General features: G+C 44.5%; 1 protein-coding gene across 3 annotated transcripts in view; it reads left to right on the top strand.

Annotated features, from left to right (window-relative positions):
- Window positions 1-26,879, top strand: part of NSMF (NMDA receptor synaptonuclear signaling and neuronal migration factor) — a 198,526-nt gene that overhangs the window by 99,145 nt on the left and 72,502 nt on the right. For all 3 annotated transcript variants that reach the window (XM_086921190.1, XM_086921191.1, XM_086921189.1), the window contains one exon: window positions 7,699-7,774. In XM_086921190.1, the coding sequence (XP_086777316.1) occupies window positions 7,699-7,774 (76 nt within the window). The remainder of the gene's footprint in view (window positions 1-7,698; window positions 7,775-26,879) is intronic.

Here is a 26,879-nt window from a genome sequence, read left to right as displayed (position 1 = left end):
CACTGCACCTTTAGTTGAATATCATATAATTATATAGTATTTTCATCTAGCGTTTCTCGACGTGCCCTTGTTGGACCATCCTATGATCATACTGTTACCTGGGGTTCAAGCCATAACCCTGTAACCCACATAGCATCTTTTTTACAACATCCCAGGCTGTGATGATGCTGACTCCTACTGTACAACCGTATCACAAGAATACTATGTTATGATTTATATAGTTCAGCCATCTTTAATTCTAGCACCCACAGCTCCAGTCCATCAGTGACCTGTGCTCCACCCAAGGATCAAAAGAACAGGAACACTTTCTGTAGTAGGGTAACCATTTGTAGACTCTAGTCCATGAGGAACATTGCCTGTAAGCAAGAAGTGTTGTAGGCATTTAGGGAAGGGATGCATTTGTGCCTCATTCATCTCCTTTTTGTCAGGAAACAAAAGGCAGCAGATACAGGATGCATTCCTTAACCCCTTCCACGCTGATGACGAGCTGGGCTCGTCATGGCGTAGCCTCCTCGCACGCTGATGACGAGCCCAGCTCGTCACGTAAAGTGCGTTTTTAAAAATCTCAGCGTGCGAGCGGAATTCCGCTAGCGCGCATGAGGTTAAGCAGCTCAGTGTACCGTGGCTCAATTTTCGACTCGCCCGCGATGATGTAGTCTGAGTTTTAATATCTGTGAGTGTTGCAGCCTGGAGGAAGACAAAACTGGACGTTGGTGCTCTAGATCAGGTGCAGCCGAGGGTTCAGAGAGAGGAGTGTAAAGTAAACACACAGTATTCTTGAAGGTGTCACTTTATTTCAAGTTAAATACGACACACCGGTAGGAAAGAGCGCTCCGGTCACCGGCTTACAATCAATGCCGTTAAACTGTCAACACAACTGTCAGATAGCTATCTGACGTAACGCATGCAAATGCCAAGAGTCACGTTGCAAGGACGGGGGCACAAGAGGGACAAAAGGCAAACGGAGAAAGTGCCAACGTAACAAGGAGCTTGGTGTCTAGGCTCTTATTTTATAAAGATATAGGATGCTGAGTGAACCTCTGTCCACGGAACGACCGAAGAATCACAAACATAAAATGCTTTCAGAAAACAGTTTGGTTTGATTGAACCCATATCACACAAGACAGAATGTGCGAGACAGAAGTGTTTGCGGCCGGCTCAGCAAACACCGGCATCTGGCGCAATCTACTGATATGAGCCTTATTGCTTGGCTCATCTTTAATAGTGCAAGGTTTCTACAAATAAATGTTGCTGCCAGACGCTGGGCTCTGAAAAGGCACGGGCGTGGGGATTCATTACCGCACCTCCCTTCGTTGGGTCCAGAATGTGATAGGAGTATGTAGGAACATGTAATTGAGACAGTACTGGAAAACAGAGTTATTTTTATATAGTTTATGTCAAACATGTCTAGAATGTGAGGCAGGGGAAGATAACATGATTTACCTGTGTATGTGGTGTGCCCAAATTTTATTTCCTTCCCAATACTTAAGTACCAATATTCCACCCCTGTTTTTTGTTAAATTGACTTTCACTGGGATGGAAGGTAAGCAGTTAAGCCACTCAAAATTAAATCTTCTCCTTTATTTGTGTATATCCCCATGTTAAATAGTTTTGTTTCTTTGGTCCTTACCAGCATAGCTCTTTAAACAGAACCAACTCGCACAACTTCATACTTACGTCCCATAGGGGTACCTGCTGTTTGCTATTGTGGAGTGTACCATTTTAATGGCACTTGATTGCATTGACATAACAATTGTAAAGCAAAAAGGGATAAAGGAACTAAACAGTACTAAGTATAATAAGTGGACCTTTACAGGCAGAGACCATTAAGAATTCCCATTTTGAAAAGAAAATTGTGCACACCACTTGTCTATCTCACCCCTAGCATATAAGTTAGTAGACACCTCGATGCTGATTTCATAGGAACTGATGAAATCTGTAATTTGAGCATCTGTGCTAATCACAACAGAGGTCATTCTCACAAGCTACTTATTGGGTGTATAAACAGCAGAAACATGACTATCAGTTGCGGTCAGCATGACTCGCAGGTGGGTGGGCGGGGGTCGCGCGGGGAACGGGGTCGTGCAGGGGATTAATTTAATTAAAAAAAAAATATTAAACTTACCTTCCCGCCGGTTGGGTCCCGCGTCGTCTCTGCTTCTGCTCTCCTACCTCCGGCAGGAACAGGAAGCAGGCAACGAGGCTCCCACCCTAAAGCCAATCACAGCACTGCAAGCAGAGTTGTGATTAGTCGGGATGCCACCCAGTCAGGGGCTAATGACCCGGCCATTTTCTCCATGTAGGCTGCATTGCAGCATGCATTGTAGAAGGGCAGAGTGTTCATGACTGGTTTGGTCGGCCCCATAGGGTCGACCAAACCACTCACGCACTCAGGAGTGGGCACACCACTCCTCCCCTGCCCAGCCCAGCTCTGAGAGCAGCCCCGCCAACCCCTCTGTTATCATCATTTTATGTTTCTGCTTCTCGCACTGCAAGAAAGCAGTGGGGTGACGCTCCTCCGTCCTAGTGGAGGAGCCACACCTGAACACTCTTTTCGGTAGCTGCGTGCTCAATCCATCAACATCATCAACAAATGGAAGTGCGCAAACCAATATTTGCACCACCTCTTATAGTTCATGACACTGCCTCTGAGGACAAATCTCTTTGCTGAAGTATGTCCTAACCTACATCTATTTGGAGTTATAGAGAAAAACGCCTAGTGTGCCAAAATCACAATTGTAGAGAGCATGACAGTCAGTGAGTAGCGAGAACCATGTTGGCAGGTATGGTCCCACTGCGGTATCTCCGTCCTGCGTGTACTGCGTTTTCCACTAATGCAAGAAAATTGACTTGCTCCAGTAAAATTGACTTGCTTCACTTCTCATCTCCTTAATGACGTCTATAATAAATCACAAGCCATGCACCTGCGGCATCCTCAGCTGACCTCTGTCTCTGGACTCACCTTCAAAGCTGCCATTTACATGAACGTCATGTTGTAAGGCATGCACTGGCCAGATGCAGCAGGGTGCAGTTTTTGCATCAATATTGTCTGTTTTGCTCTTTCAAAAAAAAAGATTTGTATTGGGGTTTTGCATACTCAAAATGATAACCATGGCAACAATAGACATAACGATGTAAAGAGCATCTTGTGGTTGCATGACATTAACAGTAAATTGAATCCAAGATCACATTAAGAAATCATAAGTCAAAGGATAAAGAGAGAAGTCGCATTAGATTCGAAGAGAATACAGAGGACAGAGATATGATTAGTGCTCGTTGTAGAACTGAACTAAGTGATGAGAAGCTGACTTATTACATCAATGCATAGGCACTGGATGATAATGACTAAGGCTGTATGACACACCGCCATAGTCTGGCATGTGCTGTGTGAACATAGCAAGGGTCATGTCTTTGTGGAGAAGGATATTGGTCCCCCAATAGCCGAACCCCTAAACAATCTAGGGGAGGTACAACAAAATGAACAGGACTGAGTGTGAGGGGGAGGGTGGGGAGAGGAGGTGAAGGGAGAACTGTGGGAATGGAGAGGGAACAGAGGAGGTCAACCAGTAAAGAGCACGAGCAAAAGAAGTTAAGCATTGCCAGATGTCAGTAGGAGGTAGGGGCAGGCTGGGAGGCCGACTCTGTTGACAAAATTTGATCTGGTATATCAAGGAGGCGAGGGGGGAGATCATCAGCTATAAGATCTTAAATTGCTGCAGCATAGTGACTCAGGCGGAGTCTATAGGGTGTATATGTATGCGTCTTGCCTCCCTCTTTTGCTCTTAATGACACCCTTCTTTCAAAGATCCTCCATCCCCAATACTTACTTTGAAGACTTATATTTACATATATTAGAATCTCATTGGTGTTTGGACCTGCAGAAAAATGGTGTCCTTTAGGGAATAGTAGCTTCCATTCACCATTTTAAGTAAATGAAAGGTGCAAGGGATTGAGGCTATTCATTTTCTCTATAACATAAATAATGCAGCCATATGTAGGTGGATGTGTTTCTGTTGACTGCAGCTAGATATGGCCACCAAGTAGATGCACTAATTACTCATATATGAATATGGAAGCCATAAGTAAATGCAGATTTCTGTTCACTACAGTTAAATATGGCGGCCATCATTGAACTGGTGTGTTTGTAATCACTACTATATAGACGTCAAAGTCATGAGCAAAAAGAGGTATTTCAATTTCCTTAGTCACTGAAAGGTGTATATCTATTTTACTGCCCTTAAAATAAGCCACTTTTATTTGGCCCTCTGTCTTCTGCTGTTTCTGAAAAGAAGCACATGGCTGCCATGATGAAAAGGTTGGCTGGCTACAATCGACAGCATTAAACTTTCAACCCCCATGATGAGGCTTTTTTCTTTTTATGTTGAAGGTGATGCCCACTATACAACCGGGCAGCTTACGTCTCCTCGGGTGGACAGGTAGAGGCCATTAAGATGCAGGTTTAAAAAAAAAAACGAAAACAAAATTAGGCTGATAGCCCAATTTCTAGGTGAGAAGTCACTGGTCAAATGGATATACTGGACTTTTAGCCCAAAAAAGGTGACATGGTTAAATCAGTCCAAAAACCTTGCTTGAAAAAACATTGGTACAAAAGTATAGGGAAGGAATTGAAATTTGGACACAACGCATCCACAGGTAAGCGAAATAGGTCTTTGGGTACGTATTATGCTAACGGACCGAGAAGGACAAATACGAAAGGAGAGACTTTGTGTCTCCTCTGGACAGATAAAAAATTTCACCTCCGCCCCGAAATTATCAGAAGTTTATATTGAAAATATGGCTCTGATGTCAATGCACAAACTATGATAAAAATATGATTCTGATTTTAATTACTCCAAGATTAATTTCCTGACATTAATCCCGAAATAAATGATGGCCCCGAATTAAATGCAAGTAATCAAAAATGTTTGCATCTATTTGCTGCCATGTTGCATAATTGGTTTTATGCTTTAATAAAGGCCCCATATAAATATCACAATACACCAGCACAGGTAACCCTCCCCTAGCTTACATGCCAACAAACTCCATTCAAGTGGAAGACTACCAATTTCTGAAGCCAAAATGGCTTTATTTTACCTACCCCCCCTTCTCAAAGTGTCTGTATTTCAATATTAGTCAACAGGGAAAATATATGTCCATGCTTTCTTTCCCTGTCTTCATCTTTCCTGTTTTCAAATGCGGGTAGGTATGTTCTTGTCCCTTGTCAGACTTCTACTGACCATATCATGGCAAGACTTCTGTGCATAGCAAGTACTGCCCACGAAATATCATCAGGGCCATATCTTTCATTGGTGCAACAGGTGCAGTGGCACTGGGGCCCAGAGGGCTGAGGGCTCATTAAACCCTGATTATTTCTGTATTGCCGTCTAACGTTCTGCCTGATCATAAATCGGACTATCTAACACGTTGTCTTCCTCTTCCTGCTGCCATTCTTTCTCGCCTTCTCTCTTTTTCTGGCTCTCCAGACACATTTGCCCACACAAACTCATTTCTTTTCTCTCCGACTCTGTATACACAGTCTTTAATTATAAACAGAAATATAGCATAACAAAATGCTCAGACTGTGAGTGCAAGTACTGAGCAATTTCGAGTAAAAAACTGAAAAAATGGGAAACATCCTTTACAACGAAACTTTTACCACGCAGTGCTGTTACAACGCAAGTATTACAACGAAAACCTTTACAACACATTACACTGGGGGGCGCTCTAGGACAGGAATTCGTTTTATTTTACTATCCAACACCTTCCCTAGTGTCCACGGGGACTGGAGTTGGAATAGTAAATTAAACTATTCACTATCCAGCACCCCCAAGTGTAATGCGTTGTAAAGGTTTGTGTTGTAATACTTGCGTTGTAACAGCATGCGTGGTAAAAGCATGCGTTGTAACGTCATACATCCTGAAAAAATAGCAGCCCGCCAGAACCCTGAGATCCAGCTCCAAACCTCTCTTAATTCCTCTTCGGGTTCGCACTGTGCGCAACGGACGCCGCTCTTCTTCTTATCTTGCCCCCCACCTCTGGAATCAGCTGCAGCCTTACCTCACGTCCATCCCAGACAACCCACGTTTCCGGAGAGAATTAAAAACATGGCTGTTTTCTAATATAAAATGAGATAGAACCCAGGTAGTGGAATGGTCTGCAAGCGCCTTGAGACCTAAACGGTGATCTGTGCGCTTTACAAGACTTTCTGACTTTGACTTTTAGTAATACATAAGAAGTTCAAAGCGTGACTATTAGGTTGTTTATAAATTCGGATTAAACTCAAATATAAGGTTTATCAGTTATAATTTATTACAGCGACACTACCCAAAGTTCGAATAAGAACACATTCATTCACCCTTTCTCCCTCTGTACCTGGCAGACACTCTCTCACCATTTCACCTTCTACATCTCTGTCTCTCAGTAGGTCTCGCTTCCACTCTCTTCAGATCTGTCTTTTTTCCCGCCCAGTTTCATAGTAGCTCTCTGTCTCACACACAAACCTATTGATGTTTTAATTTGCATATACTGCTGTACATGTACATAAGTGCATGTTAATACATGCCTAAATATATATTCTTCTAGCACAGTGTAAGAGAACTCATTTAAAGACTTGATCTATCCAATGCAAAGTTATGAAAAAATGATTATTGTCTCTATCTCCGAGGCAAGCCGCAGTGGGTTTCTAAATGCAAGGTGGCCTGGAGGTGGCAGTTCAATGACTCAACTTGGAAGTACTTGTTCTTAACCATCAGATGTTCTTTCAATAGCATCGATACCATTAGAGATGGTCACACATTACACAGTATGGTATCAGAGTATCATGGACTAAACTCTGCCTGATTAGAATATCTTGCCCTATATATCGTTTACAAAACATCCCCCTTTTGGAGAAAAGAACAGAAAATCTACATCCAAATGGGACAATATTTTTGAAGAAACAAATGATATTTATAGCGCAATGTTTATGTAGGACCATATTTTTGTTAAAGATGTTCTGACATGCACATTTGGCTGGTCCTCTTGCTTTACGGATGCAATATAAGTGCTATACCTAAATAACTCCATTGCAGTGAAGCTGAGTGGCTGTAATCGGTTCTGATGCAAGCAAGCAATGTCACGCTGCTGGTCTTGCACATCCACATCGTACACAAACACGCAAGCACACACACAGCAAACGTGCACGCACATACACACACACACCCACACACATTTGTACAAAAACAATACCAAGAAAAACAAATTCCATGACAAAAACAAATTAGAGAACCAATTATTTAAAATAAATATACATACATATATTAATATAGGCGTTCATACTATTGTGTGCCTTTCTTTTTTTCTAAAGTCACACTGCTGTATTAGAAGACAACGCTGGTTAGGCTGGTGGCAGGAAAAGCAATGTCATGGGTGGGCCTTGAAATTAAAAGGGGGAGAGTGGCTTGTTGTTTAATTATAGAAATAGGATATCTCTGGCCTTGAAGGCGGTGGTGTCCATTTTAATCTCCAGTTGACTGTCTGTGGGAGGAGTTGAATGCTGTATCTTTCCAGTGTTTGACTGTTAGATCCATCCCAAAATAGAGCAAAACATGTAACTGTGTGGAACAGAAATCTTAAGGGACTGTGCAAGCATCCAAGGCATGTATACACTTCTTTCCACTACTTTCCAAAAACTTCACTTCCTGTTTTCTTCTCTTTCAGATGATGTGCCCGTACGAACCTGGTTTCCCAAGGAAAACCTCTTTAGCTTTCAGACCGCGACCACAACTATGCAAGCGTGAGTATTATGGACCCATCCAGTATCGCCGTATAATGCATGTTGCATCTGATTTCTAATACAACTATGATTTTGATCCCTTTTGACAAATATCCTTGGTTGCCATGACTCTCTGGGAAAATAGACATGTTGAAACAAGAGTGTTATGCCTGCCAGCAGGGGCGGCCTTAGGCATGTGCAAGCTGTGCACCTGCACAGGGCCACCAAACCCCAGGGGCCACCACGCCAATATATATCCTTAGTATAATAATCCTCAGAGGATGGATACATATTTGTGTGGCGGCCCCTGGCAGGGTTTTGGCTGCCTCCGGCTCTGTTCCACTTCCAAACACCCTGCCCCCCCTCTTCTCTGGCCTCCGCGCTCCACCCCGCCCAAACTCCCTCTTCCGGGGCCCCCTACCTACGCTCCCTGCCCAGGGCCGCCATGAGCCTAGAGCCGCCCCTGCTGCCAGGAAGGAGATGCCATAGAGAGGCACCGAGCATCTTCTAGAAGACCTGGGTCAAATGGCAGCTGGAGTTCAGGGACATTTCTGCATTTATATTCTTTTAGGCAATAAGTCATTTTGGCTCAGACCAAGCTAAGTAGCATTTGAATGAGAGAAGCTCTGCTTCAAGAAAAGGGAATTAGGGTGCAAAATTAAGAAACTCAACTGGCTTTGCTGAATAATTGCACACTGAAAATAACCATAAACGTTAAGTGGGACTTGATGATAACACACTTCACTTTTTCTCCCTATTGCAGGACACAGAATGGTATAGAGCTGGATTTTTCAACTAGATTCGCAAAAGATATGTTGTTAATCGTTTCTTAATTGCAAAATGTGAAAATTACAGAGGTACAGATATTAGGCTAATATTTTGTTAATGCAGTTTAATTTCAGCCAATGTTTTTAGCTTCATAACCTATTAAAGCAAGCCACATTACAAATATACTTAGAGACTAAACATATCTAACAAGAAACATATACAATACAATTTACAGGGCAAAACATCACAGAATAAATACATCTAAAAACAAACGAACATGCACAATTAAATTAACAAATCCTATGGCAAGTTCTTACAAATACAATATGACAAAACCATTGCAATTACTTAGACATACTATTTATCAAATGTAACATATCTGGTCACCAATGGGCCCTCAAAACAAAAGCTACCATTAATCACCAAATAGTGCCCCAAAATATGTTAACAATTAATTACCTCTCTATGCTATTTAAATGGTTAATGGATGAATGTAATGAACCATAATAACGCAGCACATCTTATTAATGTAGCTTATTCTTATCAAAGGTGAGAGGAGCAATGGCAGAAAATAAAAATCAAAGGCACAGATTTTCTATATTGTATAGAAGATGAGTGGAGGGCCCCAGCCGATAAGCACATTTTGGGAGGTAGCGGCTAAAATAACCCAAGCTGTCAGTACGAATTGTAATATGTAGGGCATCCTTATGCTTAGAGGCATCATGAAGCCACTAGCCCATGAGTATCACTGTCAATGCGAGAGGGCATAATTGTTTTTTGAAATTGAAAAAAAGAAAACTTTATTAGACTACAATGCAAGATATTGCGTCTTTGAGGGATCCAACCACTCAATATGTGGTTCATATATTTTCTCAAGGGTAACATTTGCTGCCGCTATTGATGATAGTTAATAGTTTGAGAAGTTCACTTTAGGTGGTCAATGCACTTAGCACCCGCAGATGAGGCAAACCCTCCAGAGACTGCAGTTAAGTTTGTCAGACATTAGATCATGGTATATGGTCCCTGTAGAGATTGTCCCGAAGCAATGCTGGGAAAAACACAAACACCATCAGCTCATACACAAGACAACAATCAGTCTGGCTGAGTGTCTTCCAATGCACTCTTTGAGCTGTAGAATTAAAGATTACTTATAATAAGGCAATTTTTCCAGAATAGAGATATGAACTCCAGGTCCTGATCTCAGTTTTTTTTTTTTGCTCGTGAAACCTTAACCCCTTTGCTGCTCATGACGAGCTCAGCTCGTCATGCAGTACACTGGTCGTGTGCTCATGACGAGCTGAGCTCGTCATGAACAATGGGAAATCAGGAAATGCATGCCGCGGGGGAAAACCTCTAGCACCCAAGGTGTTAAACTATCCCGAAGCACCTGTTGGTATGAATTCCGTGTCTAGGTTAAATAAGAGACTTTGTGAAAAAGGTTGATTACTTTGGAAATATCTTAAAGTTTATAGGTTACATTCTCTCACTTGTTGCTTTCTTTTATGCATTAGCCCAGATTTACCAAGATTTCACACAATATTTCTCAGCATCTACATTTTCTGGGCTACATTTTATGAAGGATAAATATATATATATATATATATATATATATATATATATATATATATATATATATATATATATATATATATATATATATATATTTCCATAGAAAAAGTGTTTCTTGACTTTCCTATATCTTTGTCGTCGTTTGACCAATCTTCACTGAATTTCCCCCAAAAAGTGTCATATCGAGTCTGGGACGACCTGTCAAGTAGGGGGCGAAAAAAGGGGGGGCGGCTCAAAAAAGTGTGTTCCCATGTTAAGTGTGTTCCCATGTTAAGTCTGCAGCCCGAACCACTGGACTGAATAATACTACATTTGACAGGAAGGTAGATTTTGGTTCACAGATCACACTTTCAGTTATCCAGTAAAAAATCTGTTCAGTAGGTGTTTAGAAATTTAAGGAAATCCAAATTAGGATATCTGCAATCACAGTAATTGGCGACGATTTCACAATTAATCGCAAATGCACGCCAAGAGCAATGCTGTGATTGGCTGGCCGCAACCTGAGTTGAGAGTTGTGGCCGCCATTTTATCGCATCGGAGCTTACCCCGGGCATCAAATAAATGTTAGAATGTGGCATAATGGGTCAGGTTGCATGTGTTCTGACCCCATGAGAGGAATATAGGGGTAGTTGAGGGTTCCCTTATGAGTATGATATGTTGAAAGCATGTTTTTTTTTCACTTGCGATATTTGCTAATTTGCCATGACCGTCAGCGTGGTCTTCATGTAACTTTGCTACAAATTTGCGAATATCACTGAAAAACTTTTTTTTAAATGTAATACACCCACCCTCAGTTACATATCCACTAACTCAGAGATGGGCGCGCCCAATGACAGACCCAGTCAGAGGCACATGCACCCGCTCAGAGACTCACTCAGAGATTCATGTACCCATTCAGACACTCATGCTCCCACTCACAGACTCATGTACCATCTCACTCACAGACCCACTCAGAGATTTACACCTACTCACAGACCCACTGCAGACACTTATGTACCCACGCAGAGACTCACTCATATTGTCATGCATTCACTCAGATTCCCATATAGACACTCAGACAGTCACTCACAGATCCATTGATATTCTTACACGGTCACTCACAGACTCTCTCAGACACTCATACACCCACTCAGAGACCAACTCAGACACTCATGCACCCACTCACAGACCCACTTGGAGACTCATGCACCTAGACACCCACTCACAGATAGACACGCCAACTGACAGAACCACTCAGAGACTCACGCACTGACTTAGAGACCCACTCAGAGACACATTTACCCACTCACAGACCCACGCAGATGCTCACAAAACCCACTCTAAAACCCACTCGGTCCCTCATGTACCCACTCAAGTGACCCTCTGAGACAGCCACACACCCACTCATAGACCCCCTCAGATATTCAGGCACCCCCTCACACATGCACTCTGGCCCTCACAAACTGACTCACAGACCCACTGAGACAGTCATGCACCAGTTCACAGACCGACTCAGATATTTACGCACCTGCTCACACACTCACTCAAACCCTCACATACCCACTCACAGACTCACTGGGACATTCACACACCCTTGCACAGACCCACTCAGGCATTCACGTACCCACTCACGGACCCACTGAGATATTCATGCCCTCACTCACAGACCCACTCCGAGACTCATGCAACTACTCACAAATCCACTCTGGTCCTCATGTACCCACTCACAGACCCATTGAGACAGTCACACACCCACTTACAGACCCTCTCAGATATTCACGCACCCATTCATTTCCTCATATACCCACTTACAGACCGACTGAGGCACTCATGCACTCACTCACACACCCAGTCAGACCCTCCCATACCCACTCACAGACCCACTGAGACACTCATGTACCCACTCTCACACACCCAGTCAGACCATCATATATCCACTCACAGAGACACCCATTGAGCCACTCACACACCCACTCAGATATTCACATACCCAATCACAGACCCACTGAGATACTGATGCACCGATTCACAGAGCCGCTCAGTCACTTATGCACCCCCTCACACACACACTCTGGCCTTCATGTTCCGACTCACAGACCCCTTGAGACAGTCATGCACCCACTCAGTTCCTCAAGTACCCACTCACACACTGAGCCACTCACATGCCAACTTACTAACACATACAAGCACTAAATCACCCACTCTGAAAAGTTACGGAAAACAGAAACTAAAATGTAAAAAACGCAGAAATTCACTAAAAAACAAAGGTTACAAGTATATTATAGTTAGGAAATAGAATTTTAAAAAGCGTATAAATTCACTGAAAAAAGCAAAGGTTACAGGGATGTTATAGTTAGGAAATAACATTTAAAAAAACATTCAAATTCAATGAAAAAAACAAAGGTTACAGGGACGTTACAGTTAGGAAAGAACATTTTAAAAACCTGAGAAATTCCCTGAAAAAACCTAAGGACACAGGGACATTATAGTTTGGCTCAGATTTTACTTGTGCAAAACCGTGGAAATTCAGCAGTTAAATGTACCTGAGTTCACTATAACTTGTGCCCCGCTTATGACCTCACACATTGCATCACAATGCTGGAGAGAGAAGCTATAGCTTCCCCTGTGGGAGATGTAACGATAGTGGGATTTGAGTTCTATAAATCATCAGTAATCAATGATATTTTCAACGCCAAGTAATCGAAGGTAGATGGAGACTCCTCACAACGAGACTGAAATTATTAACATTCAAAGATAGGAGAACATTCTCTACCAATCCATGGTGGATATCTAAAGATAATTTGGAGTTAAAGAATCCATGGCAGTTTCTAGAGCTCTTAAAAAGCTAGCATCGAAAGCATCATAATTGCAGATGGAGTGGAATTCTGTCCACTGTAGTTGGGGCTAACAACCATTCTTCCACCAAAAGAAAAGAGAATACTGGATGGAAAGCATAATAGCTCAGAGGAAGGCGCAGCATGAAGTGTTTGAGTGACATGACTTCTTGGACAAATGGTATATGTGTTGTGACTCTAAATCTCTCAGATGAAATCTGGATGTGTAGAAGCTTTTGTGAGAGGGAGAGGCCACAGGGCAGGGTTTAGCAACATACTAAAATTGAGAATTAATGGGATGAGTATTCTATAGGGTTAAGTTGAGCCTGTGAGGAATGAGGAAGGTATAAATGGTTTGTTTTCTGTGAAACAGATTCAGCTCAGTTCACTAAGATTTCTTCCATGAGAAGAAATTCAAGAGTGAGTCAGGGGCAAATCACACGCACAGAAAAATCTTTGTGAATTAGGCCCAGAATGTATATTTGTCAGAAGACAATAAGATTTCTGAAGGCTTCACATAAACATGTCTGGCACAGATGCCTATATGGTAGATAGCACCTAAGGATACGGTCCAAGTTATGCATGAGTTGCATCATCGGCTTTCACTGATGGAACTAAATGTAGAAAGCACAGAATGACTCAGCCCTGTGCATGAATGAGGAATGATCGAGCACTTAATTAACGGAAAGAAACGTGAAACTCCCCTTTCCATCAGCCTTCTTTATTTGGAGGCCTTATTATGTAAAATAATGAAGAACTGAGTGCTGGTTCTTTTAGTATTCTGGGAAGCACATGCATAGCAATACATTAACTCCGATTAGATTATCAGGCAAAAGAAATTTCGCAAAGCAAATTGATTTCTCGAGGATGTTGGTGTTATAAAAGTGCTCTTTTCTGCTGGTTTACAAGACACCGCTGTTTTTGGTCATAGAATGGTATTGGAAAGAGGTAATAGGGTCGGCCCATTCATGTGTTACAACAGATGCTGTCGATCTTTGTGAAATATATGCTTTGCAATGCCCACAGCACTGTTATGTGCTGACAGGTTCAGTGATGGGTTTGGTCTTGTTGAGATAAATGTTGCCTTGTGCCATTATGGCTCTTTATAAGGGAGTTCTACATAGGGGTCATCATGCGGTATTTTCTGGACAACAACTGACTTTGTGACTGATTTACATTTAAATCCATTGCATGTACATTTATCTGATGTTAATGTGCTGGAAATCTGGCATGGATCCGGCCGTAAAGGCTAACATTGGGCACCGATGGGCAGTAGTAATACCCCTGTCTTTGAGCCACCAGTTGGCTAAGACTTGAGACAAACTTCATGAAGTCAAGAACAATGCCGCACCCTTCAGTTTGATGTAATTGTTTCACCCTTATATTGTAATTGATAAATATTAAAGATCCTAGGCACCTGATGAATATTAAAAATCATATTCCATCATAAGCGGCTCAGCATGTAACTGTGAGTAAATCCAATACTGAATTACTCTAAAACTAAACCGATCGGCTAACCCCAGCACTCACGTATTTGGAAACTACTGCACATGCAAGCAAGGGTTAAAAGATATGATACTGCAGTCAAATGCGCAGCTGGCTCATGCTGCCAAAGCTAAGTTGATCTTGGACATGATCCAATGGAATATCTTTCACAAAGTTGTTTGCCCTCCCCAAGCATATGGTGCTCTTCTGTTCCCGAAGGTTGAACGAGGATAGGGAGACAGTCTATTGAGGGGTGGCCGGTAACAGTGCAAGTGTCGTAGGAGGAGTGGATATATTAATACGCCCTGACAGCAGCTAGAAGGATATTTTTTGGGGGGAGGAGAACCAAAGTACTCTCCAAAGTGAATTTGTTATGATGAACATATCTAAACGCATCACAGCTGCGAGTTTCCCATGCTTTGCCCAAAAACCTTTAGGTAAACAAAATCACACCCAAGGGCCCCACTAAAGAAACATAGCACTGGGGCTAACAAATCATTTCCACACAGGCCTCTTCGCTACTTGTGCAATAAGGAATGGAGCTTGCAAATGTTACTTCTGTCGATGTTACGGAGGGCAAATTAGGGGTAAGTGGAAGGTGAACACATTGGTAAACAAACATAACACATTTATTGCATATAAATCATTTCATGTGTGTATTAGATAATTTAATAAGAAATCATGGCCATGAATTACTTAGTGACTAACAAGAGTAGACTTTTTTTTGCACTATTTTTACCCCTTCTATTCCGAAACAGACTGATTGAAACCTAGACCCCTTTTACCTTCAAAAAACGGAAACCAAAAAATGTTCTTTTCTTTTTTGATAAACCAATTTTTATTTTCTTCACAACCAGTAAAACCAATCATTTCATATCTACTATAGTAGACACTAGTATGTTCCAATGCATCGAATTCCCACCATTGCTCCTGCACCCAACTTCCGCAAGTCCATAATTCTCCCACCATTTGCCCCAGATCTTAGCGCGGTTCTGGATCCAGCCCCAAGGTTGATAAAGTGGTTGCTCCATTTTGGTGTGGCAGTCCACCCACGGCGACACTCTACTAGGGTAAGAGGGTAACGGGGACCTCCAATTTGCCAGCGTTGACCCTCTTGACCACATCTTCAGACACCCCTACCATAATCCTTTCAAGTCTTGGAACATCCAAGTCTTCTAATATGCCCAACAAGCCTACTCATGGGGTAAGTTCCAATGGTCAATCCAGGACCTGCAATAGCGATCTCTCCACCCTGCCCCTGAAGCCTGAGGCGAGACCACATCATATGGAAGCGACCCTTGACCCTGTTTCCAGGCAGGTCGCCACCCACCCAGCTCCACCTGACTGCGCCGTGCTCCCTGCCCAGCTGCTGCCTCTGCTCTGAGGTGTTCGAGGCCTACCTCCACCCGCAGGCTACCACCTGCGCCTCACCCCTGGTGGACAGTGGTAGGCCTTAGGTTTGTTTGTTGCCCGCTCGCATTTCTCCTTGTAACTGTGATTTCTGTATTACTTGTGACTGTTTTTCTGTTTCAGTGCTTGTTTTTGGCTGCCTTTTGCCTTTGCCTGTGCTTGTTCCTTCCTTTGTGCCCATTCCCTCGCCGATCCCTTTTCAAGCCGCTGTGTCCCCTGCGGCCCCGCCCCCATTGGACCGCTCCCCCCACCCAGCTGCTCCTCCCTCCCACCTCTCCCTCTTATGGCAGCCGCTGCACGGCAGTGAGAGCGACCCTTGACCCTGTTTCCAGGCAGGTCGCTCCCCACGCCGCACAGCTCCACCTGACTGCACCCATGCTCCTTGCCTAGCTGCTGCCTCTGCTCTGAGGGTGTTCGAGGCCCGTCTCCACCTGTAGCTACCCCTGCGCTTCATCCCTGGTGGCCAGGGGTAGGCCTTAGGTTTGTTTGTTGCCCGCTCGCATTTCTCCTTGTAAATGTGATTTTTGTATTACTTGTGACTGTTTTTCTGTTTCAGTGCTTGTTTTTGGCTGCCTTTTGCCTTTGCCTGTGGTTGTTCCTTCCTTTGTGCCCGTTCCCTCCACGATCCCTCTTCCCACCGCTGCGTCCCCTGCGGACGCACCCCCCCACCCCCATTGGACCGCTCGCCCCAACCCAGCTGCTCCTCCCTCCCACCTCCCCTTCTTATGGCGGCCGCTGCGCGGCCGCACGCAGTGGGCGTGCCTAAGGCAAGCCCGTCTGCGCCCATCCGAGCCTGGACCGCGCCCAGTGCCAAAACCCCTGGACCCCAGAGACGCCACAACACATGATTGCACTACGACTCCAGCACCCTCCACGCACTCAACCCAGGGCGAGAACACACCTGCTACCAGGCCACCCCCAAGCGCACCCAAGGGCCCTTCACCTGCCGGAACTGCAGCTTCACCAGCATCCAGCCCGCCAAACCGTTGACCAAAGAACCCAACCACCTCCGATGCATCCTCCTCAACACCCGCTCTGCTCGCAAAGACGCCATCGAACTCTGGGACCTCCTCGACTCAACCGCCCCCGACGTCACCTTCCTGACGGAGACCTGGCTGAACACCACCTCAGCACCAGACATCGCCATAGCCATCCCAGAAGGCTACAAGATCTCCCGCAGAGACCGCACCAACGGAGTGGCAGGTGGAATTGCCATCGTCCACAAGAACACCCTCCGAATGCTCTGCAGGATCTTCAAGTGGATCCCCTCCGAAACGAGAAAAAACGTCACCCAAGCCCTCGTCACCAACAGGCTGGACTACGGAAATGCCCTCTACGCAGGAACAACAACCAAGCTCCTGAGATGGCTGAAACGCATCCAGAACGCCTCGGCACAACTGATCCTCGACATCCCCCGACACAGCCACATCACCCCCCACCGGAGAGACCTACACTGGCTCCCCGTCAACTAGAGGATAACCTTCAAACTCCTCACCCACGCACACAAAGCCCTACACAACGCCGGACCAGCATACCTCAACAGACAACTCAGCTTCTACACCCCCCACCGGCAGCCTCCGCTCAGCCAGCCTCACGCTCGCTGCGGTCCCCCACATCCTTTAAACAACCGCCGGCGGCAGAACCTTCTCCCCCCTTGCCGCCAAGACCTGGAACACCCTCCCCACCAACCTACGACAGACTCAAGACCTACTGGCCTTCAGAAGACTTCTCAAGACCTGGCTCTTCGATCAGTAGCAGCCCCGCCCCCAGCGCCTTGAGACCCTCACGGGTATGTAGTGCGCTTTACAAATTCCCTGATTGATTGATATGAAACAAGGCTGCTTCAGTGTGGACAAACCGAAAACAGCGCAGTTGAGGTACTTTGCCCTCATTCATGCCACAAGCATTTGGAGTGAGATATGAGATATGGAGGTAATGGAGTTTGATCAATCTCATTTTGGAGGAAATAACTTCCAGAGGGGTCAGACGGGCATCCTGCCAGTCTGCATCATCCAAAGCACTCTCCCAGTTATCCCATCTCTGTTTAAGTTTAGTAAATTCATCAGGTGCAGGAATCACCAAAGTATGATATATACAGGATATTTCCCCTTTCCAAAGGCCGTTCTTCAGACGTTTGGCCTCCAGAGGGTTAAATTCAGATATGTTTGTGGAGTCACTTGGATGGTGATAGAGTCGGTGATGGAGTTGTAAGTATTGGTAGAATTGAGAATTAACTAAAGAGAACTGCTGTTGAAGGAACAAAGATGTCCACTTTGCCAAATGTTGCCAAGAGTCATGAGACCTATTCTATCCCAGGTTTAGAAATCGTCCAGGTGGGTCTTGTGATTAGGCAAGCCCCTTTCCACGATGAAGTGAGTTGGGTGAGTGTTTTGTCCCATCTTTCGAATCTTGGATTGGTCTTCCACACCTTAATTGCCACCACTGTCAATTCCAGGAGGGGGGAAGGGATAGGACTCCTGTAGAGCAGTCTCATGACAGCATCTAGCCCCAAACAAAATAAATTCCAGGTGGAAGGCTGGATCGTCCCACCTGCCTGTCAACCAGTTGTTTATTACTGTCAGCTGTGACACCCAGCATTATAACTTGACGTTTGCCATGCCTGGGCCCCCATCATAGTCTGACTGTCTTCATTTATAAGTGGCAATATGACCAGCCCAAATTAAGTTATGAATAAGGGCGTTGAGCTTCAGAAACCACTCACTCAGATTATTGAGCGGGACATGTTGGAGAGTATAAAAAAACCTGGGAGGAACCATCATTTTGAATACAGCCAATCTCCCCAGTACATTGAGAGAGAGAACTTTGTATGTCTGAAAATCTTGCTTCATCCTAACAGTGGTGTCAGATTGAGGCTCTACACAAGACTGGGGCCTCTTGAAATATAAAGCCCAGATATTGAAAACTGAGTCTCTGAACTGGAATGACGGACTGCCAATTGACAGTGCTGTGTTCCTCATGGATAGGCATTAAGAGTGACTTTTTTCAATTTACCTTAAGGCCAGATGCCGACTCATATAAAAACAGTAGATCAAGGACTCGAGAGCCAGATAGATGCGAGTCAGCCTAGAAGAGAAGGATGTAATCGGCATAGAGGGCTATCCTGTCTTCCTCACTCCCTGATCCCCGCCACCCCCGAACTTGAGTGTCAGACTGACTAGAAATGCCAAGGGAATGGCAAGGCGAAAAAAAGCTGGGAGAGTGGGCAACCCTTCTAGGTCTCCCTGCAGATTGGGACCGGCTCAGATTGAGTCTTGTTCATGCCGTCCTGGGCCCTTGAGATAGTTTAGAGTAATTGTATGTAAGCCCAGTACCTTGGGACAAACCCATGCATTCTAGGACTTCAAACAAGTAGGACCAGTCTACTGAGTCGAACGCCTTCTCAAAGTCAAGTAACAGAAGGGTGTCCAGATCTGGGAGGGCCTCGACATGAGCCAGGGCTGCCTGGACTCTCCTTATACAGTGCCGTGTGCTGCAGCCAGGTAAGAAGCTACATTGGTTTGTGTGAATCAGGACCAGAAGGGCATGCTGTAGATGAGTGGCGAGTACCTTAGCATACATTTTGAGTTTCATAATAATCAATGAGATAGGCCTATCAGAAGAACATCGCTTAGGCGGTTGCCCACCTTCCAGGAGGACCACTACTGTGTCCACGTCTAGCTCTGCAGGGAACCACCTAGTATCTTGGGCCTCCTGAAATACAACCAGGAGACAGGGACCAAGTAGATTGCATATTAGTTGTATAAAACTCTGAAGGGAACCCATCTGATCCCAGGGATTTTCCTGGCTTCATACCTGAAAAAGCACTCATAATTTCCTCCAGTGTCAGTGGCTCATCTAGGTCTCCACGAAGAGATGCGAAAAGATGTCTTTAAAAAAACGAGTGGTCTATTTCAGTCAGGGGACTGGGATGGTGAGTGTAAAGCTGTCAATAGTAATTGGGGAATGCTGAAGCCACCACTGTGGAGGTGCAATTATAAACATATAGAGGCTCTGTGATTTTGGGAACAATCCTCGAAGCCGTGTCTCTAGGTGCCAACCAATACAAAAGCTTACCATTCTTGTCCCCCCCCCCCATTCATACATTCACGGCATAGACGTTCTCCAGCAATTCCAAGCCTCTTCAAGCGAGATTTGTCTCAATGATGCCTGGAGGAAATGAAGTTGTTGATCCAGTGTCACTGACGGAGCTCAAAGGAGTTGTCGCTCTGTACACATTATTTGTGTTTCCAACTTAGTTATTTGACCCAGTTTAGCTATCTCTTTATGACTGAGTAAGCTCTGTGCCAAGCTTCTAGTGGTAGTCTTCCCAGCCATCCATAGTGCCCCCAGAGAAGCTATTGAGCCCTTATTGTGAGCAAAGTAAGCTTAGAGTTCAAACTGTTCGTATTCAACGCACTGGGCATCTACTCAATGCCAGGTGTCAAGGCGCCAAATGGTGCTGAGTGTACTGCTTGGTCACCCGAAAGTGGCAGCAATAGGAGAATGATCTGAATTACTCCATGGAAGGATCATAACACCCAAATGCACGACATCCATTTTGGGGAGTAGGAGGAAGTCTATGTGGGAGAGTATCTTATGGGCTGCGGAAGTGTTAGTGAATTCTCTGTCTCTGAGATTACATACTCTCCAAGCATCACAGGGCCCCATGGATTCCAATCAAGCTGCGAGTTGGCGTGTGGGCGGAAGGGCAGGCTAGGGTATCATGGGACCTGCTGACGCTATCATTAAGGCAGGGGGGCTTAGGTGCTCCTGATATGCAGTTATATCCTTTGTGCACTCATGCTCAATTTCTTCATTTTTGGGTGCACCAGACTCCCTATCAACCTCACGTGGCGGTGGAGATGGATGCGGTGGCACCAGTGCCACTGGGGGTGGTGCTGTACCAGAAGCCACAACGACCAAGGGAAGATGTAGACAATGCGGGCACCCTGCGCTGGGCGTGGAGCGCACTCAGGAAGAGAGATAATATCCCTGTTCTATATGCGCCAACCATACCACTGGTGCGAAACCCCATGCTCCCATGCATTGAAGGTGGGGTGAGTAAGACTCCACTGAAAGACATGCCACTACACACTTTTGATGATCTATACCCGAATGGGAGTTCAGGCCCCCCACCTCAGTCAGGACTGAAGATCGTGCTGTATCATTTGCAAAGTTGTTTGTATACCACAAACTGAAAACTGCATGCCGTGTGCTTTGGACAGGGTTTCCCAAAGCCCCCCTACTCTACCTGCATTAGAGCTTGTCCTGAAATCCCCATCCCCACGCAAACTAGTCACACGCTTATATACCAGTATGCAAAATATGGCCCCAGTAATCAGATCAAAGTCGCTGCAGCATTGGAACAGTGAACTGGACCCTCAATTGATGGAAGAGCAGTGGGACTTCTGCTGTAGACAGCTGACTTAACTTTACCCAAATTACAGACTCTGCCTAGTGCATTTTACATTTTTGCATAGATACTATAGAACACCAGTCAGTCTACACCGCATGAAACTTAGAGAGGATGATAGATGTTGGCACTGTGGGTGTGCATCAGCATCTTTTTTACATATTGCTTGGGACTGTCTGAAAATCCATGAGTTCTGGCGGAGGTTTTCTCTGCCGTAAACCAAATTGTTGACAGAACGGATGCCCCCTCCCCAGAGTTGGTCCTTCTGGGTTATGTGAAGGACACGCCACCAAAACAACACAAATTGCATGCTCTTCTTTTACTGTATGCATGACGACAGGTGGCTATTCGCTGGGGGAGAAAGAGGGTTCCCAAATTTAAGGATTGGTTGACTGATGTGACATATGTTTTAACAAAATAGAATCCACTCAGAAAGTGGTGGTGATCCCTAAAGTGATGGGGAGCACACAGTGTTGTTTAAATGCCCCTCACACACCAACAGGCCCCTTGGTGTCATGCTTCATCATCGGGGCCTTCGCACCCCTCTACGGGATGCGGCGTGCTACGACTCACGGATACGTAGGAGCACTTGATAGTGAACTATGTGTAGGTGTGTGTTCAGGGAGGGAGTGTGAGTAGTGAGGTGAGGTGAAAAAGTGAAGGTTAATTAAAAAATGCCTGGCTCGTAGGAAAAAATTATTTATTATGTCCTCGGCTGGTATTGTTAAAAAGTGCAAAGTGAGGTTGACAATATACGTATTAGGGTATATCAACCTTTGAAAGCGTTTGACATGTTTCGGAGTACAGCGACTCCTTCTTCAGGACGAGGATATGCACGTTATCCTCACCTTACTCACATGGAATGTAGAATGTCAAAGTGTATTCTACCAAAAACAAAAACTAGGTGAAATGTACCTATCAATGTTAATTATGGATAAGCTCTGTTGCGCCCAATTGGCGTTAGAAGAACCTGTGGAGTAAAAAACATAATAAACATCACAGTCGGACGTCCAGGAACAAGGAAAAACAATGGTTTGCAGTTATATGAGGGTAAAAAGAACCTGAATCAAGGTTCAGGGACCCTGTGAAGTAAAACACTAAAAAAGACACACAGTAGACATAGACATACATATATAGTAGAAAACAGGATATCTTTTCCAACATAGACTGTGGAGGAGAGGGAGGAGTTTTTAAATGGAGGCTTACTTATAGTTCAAGGTTTTCTGACCTCATGAGCCTAAGCGTAGTATTGGGGGATTCCTTCCTCACTGCTCAGTAAAGCAACCTAAAGGATATTAAGGGTGGGTTTTAGGTTGATATAGTTGTTATGAGAGAAAATTAGCTAGCCCTCAATGCTGCGACCCAACTCACGGTTACTGCATGGTCTAATAGCCTGCCTTCCCCTCAACGCTGCTCCGACGAAGTGTAGGATCAGGTTGGTATTTGGCCTCTTATATACTGCCCAGGGCTTCAATTTAGAGAGTTAATTAGTTAATTTGAAGCAGAAACATGCCCAAATACGGGTGCTGTGAGCAGAAGAAGTCCGGTATTGCGCGATGGGCAGGGGTGCGATACAGGATTGAATGTATGTATGTCTATGTCTACTGTGTGTCTTTTTTAGTGTTTTACTTCACAGGGTCCCTGAACCTTGAGTCGTAGCACGCTGCATCCCGTAGAGGGGTGCGAAGGCCCCTATGATGAAGCATGACACCAAGGGGCCTGTTGGTGTGTGAGGGGCATTTAAACAACACTGTGTGCTCCCCATCACTTTAGGGATCACCACCACTTTCTGAGTGGATTCTATTTTGTTTAAACGTATTACTTAGGGAGACCAAATCCACTTGTCTCTCTCCCTCCCTCCTTTTGTTACATTTATGATATAACATACACACACAACTTGGTATATTCTGGGAGCTGATACCCCCGGCTACACGACCGCGCGATATATGGGAGCCATTCTTGTGTTGGGCGCGCACTGTAGCTGAGTCCCCTGCACCTAGTCTTGATGCGGATATCTAATACTGTGTTGCCTAAATGTGATTGATTAATTTGCATTTGGTTTTGTATATTTTCCATCCCGTGCAACCTGGCAATGTTGGGTATAGGTAGAGTGTGCTCTTTGTTCGCCCCTGATGTCTCATGTGCTTGTCTTTCAATGAAATGGATTTTACTACAGATTGATATGTGTATAGTCATATTGCTACCTAGACTACTAGCGCTGCATGCTCGTTGTATTATTTTAGACATGTGATTCCGATGGCTTGTATTTTAAAGCTTTGTTTATTAATGTACTGACATGCTGGCTGGTTCTTCTGTTGGGACTCCTGTCCCTTTTGTTTGTACTTTACATTCGCATATGTCTCAATGAAAGCTAATAAAATAATTTTTCTTTTAAAAAGCTGTGAGTTGGCACAGGATAAACGGGGTCCTAAGGGTTCCTGAGCAGTCAATGGTAGGGTCAGTGGAGGCATTTAAGTCCCCTTCGATAATAGTAGTCTTATGTGGAAACGCAAGGATTGCTTTCTTAATCGCATCTAGGGCTAGAGCAGGGAGATGAATGGGGCATGTAGACACCCAAAAATTATAGTGCCACTGTTCTTTTCTTACAGTGAAAATACCACAACACTTGTGTGAACTTGGTTTGCTGCATGTTTTGCCCAGGGGAAAATAGTCACTTTGAAAAATATTGATCGTTATATGCCCGTATTGTGTGTCCATGAAGCAAAACTTGTGTAAATGCAGTTTTGCTGTTTTTTAAACTCTGCACAGTTTCTCCCTTTGATTTTCGATCCAAAATGCTTTCTTGCTACTGGTTAACCCTCCTCTTTGTCCATCTTTTTGGTGTTTAGTTTCCTCCCACCGAGCTCCACCCAATTACTGTTAACATTATGTTTCTGTGTTTAGGTGTTCATTTGGGGACTATTTTTTGTTCGATTACTGCTTGTGTCATTGTTTGTCCATCTTCGATGTTTCAGCTCACACCCGTCACTTAATCTCCTTGTGCCTTCACCCCACCCCTCCCACAACACTGCTTGCCCAGCCACACCACACCTCCTATGTCGTTGCTTACCCGTCTGAACTCCCCCTACATCGTTGCTGGTTTTGGAGGACGTAGTCTCCTAAACAGTGAGGGCTGCATACAGAATGTGACAAGGACCTGTGTGATGGCCATAGATTATTGTTTTTTTGGAGGGGATCCATAGTAACTCTTGAGAGGAGTGTCACAGACACCCCATTGGATGATCCCGGCCTCTCTCATTTGGGATCTTAGCCACAGTGCTATATCTTATTTCATTAAAAACTCTTTTGTTCTTTATTATCATGTATTAAAGGACTTCCAGATTATAAATTCAGACTACCAGTTGTACAAAAAAAACATTTTAAATAAGTACTTCTCAATGCAGTGCTATAATGTGCCTATTAGGGTCAAAGCTTCGTTGGTAATGAAATAAGCTTTTTTGAATTTTGAAGAGACTTTATCAAATTTTCATTAAATAGCATGGAAACCCATCCTTGGGTGTGTGCTGCTGTTCACCAGTGGCACGTGAAGAAACAGTAGATGTTGTAGCACCCAGGATAATGCTGCATAGCTAAATACTTATACGGTCCCAAAGGCAAAAGCTATTGGCTATGCCAATGCTCATTCAAGTGTGCATTTTAGTTAGTTTGGCTGTGAGACCCAAGCAAGGAAACAGTTTGTCACCAGTTCTCCATAGATAAGGGATGGAATCATGAATGAAAATATAGCAGTTTTGATCTTGAAAGTGTTCCTGATTTTTAATGATCAATATTTTAACAGTCTGGGAAAGGTAACTATTGGTAATAGGGGGAAAAGGAACAGCTTACAACAAAGGCAACATGAGAAGGGGGTAAAAGTTTGGCCATAAACAGAGTTGGATAACCTCCATGAGACGTCAATTGGCACAAGGGCGCGGCACAGAGGCGGCATACCTCTTAGCTTGTATCTCCCACCAGTGTGACGCTCAGTACTCAACTCTCTGAACCTGGAGGATAGGGTGACCAGATTTTAAGAAGCAAAAACCGGGACAGGCCAGACATAAAAGTAGGGCATATGCCATCAACTTAACTTCTATGTCAGGCCTGTCCCGATTTTTGGGAGAATACAAAAAACGCACACTTGCGGTACATTCAGGTACATTAGCTATGGCAAGACTTCTAGCCTCAACCCTGACTACCCCTGCCTCCCCTCCGCTGCTACAGCATGCATGCAGCCGAGATCAACCCACTGCTGCCTGAAAGAGATACATTATTTAAGGAAAGCATACATTTTATTCTTCCTTTGCAGGATGACTTGACCTTTGTCCCAAAATCCGGGACATGTATTTAAAATGAATGAAAGCGTCGGGACACCGGGACAGTCCTCTTAAAACCGGGACTGTCCGTGGAAATCCGGGACGTCTAGTCACCCTACTGGAGGATGCTGAAGGGACGATCACCCCATCTGCACGCATCCCCCCCCCACCCAGACACACACCTCGGCAGGTGGAGTGCCTAGTACATACAAAGAGGTAGTCTGAGATGGTGGCACTACTCACACAGCACTACTCACACAGCAGGCATGCGACCTTCATGCCGCGTCCTTGATGCAGCTGACAGACATTTTGCTGCCTGCACTGCACAGCATAATTAAACAGCTCTTTGTCGAAAGACCACCCTCCCTCGATTTTTTGGCTCCAGCTACTAAACTATACTGTGTGCCAGAAGGCCTGGGAGGATTCCTAGCTAAGTATGCATTTCTGTTTCCCCTGCAGGTCATAGATTTCACCTTCTGCAAATTAATCTACTAAAAAATGCCTGCTCAGAAAATCTGCCTCTCTTGAACAAAACTGCTGGGTTTGCAGTATGCTGGTTTTTAATGACAACTCTGTGTCCCAAATCTGGCTCAGAGCAATCCTGTTTAGCATGACTACGAATTCTCAGTTCCACATCATTGTCCAATACTGATACCTATCAGAAACAAGCATTGGCACAGCCACTAGATCTGGCGCTGGCTTTTTCATTGCATGTTTTGTTTTTTCAACGTTTTTGGAAAACTTTCTTTTTGAGGAGATGGCAGAACTCCAACAATTTAAAAAAGAAACACTGGCTAACAGCTAAACTACTTCTTGGTCTAACAAAGCACACTCTGTCATACAAATCCATGGTACTGAAGAGTACTACTTTGGGTGGTTGGCCTCTTTATGACAGAGCAGAATACTCTGAAAACATATAACTTTAGTAAAATCAAAACACCTTGGCTAACACCATACCTAAAGAAATGTGGCTTTGAAGATGCAGTGAATAGCAGTTCTGCAATAGGATTATTACAAGTTAGACCGGACAATCTCTGCTCCCACCTCTAAGTGATGTTCGGGCAGATGTATCATTGACTAGGTCCTGTCATAGTGATGTATTTGCACAGCTTCTGTGACACGAACTGTCAAATCTTTGTGCTGTGACTATCATATCTACCTGGAATCCTTCAAGGTTTCAGAGCTAATATGCCCCATCCGTGATCATCCAAGTCTGCGTTTACATCTCACAGCGCCAGTTCTGCAGCCCTATCCCTTGCCATTGCAAAACAATAGCATTTTGCAAAAGGGGCATTGGGGAGGATGCAGACATCCATGGACCCTCTGTCTGCTCCCCAAGCCCGACAGTTGTCATT

This window comes from Lissotriton vulgaris, chromosome 5 (genome assembly GCF_964263255.1).
Source record: "Lissotriton vulgaris chromosome 5, aLisVul1.2, whole genome shotgun sequence".
NCBI classification, from domain to species: Eukaryota; Metazoa; Chordata; class Amphibia; order Caudata; family Salamandridae; genus Lissotriton; species Lissotriton vulgaris.
Note: the sequence above shows the minus strand (reverse complement) of the source record. Positions and strands in the feature narration are given on the sequence as shown.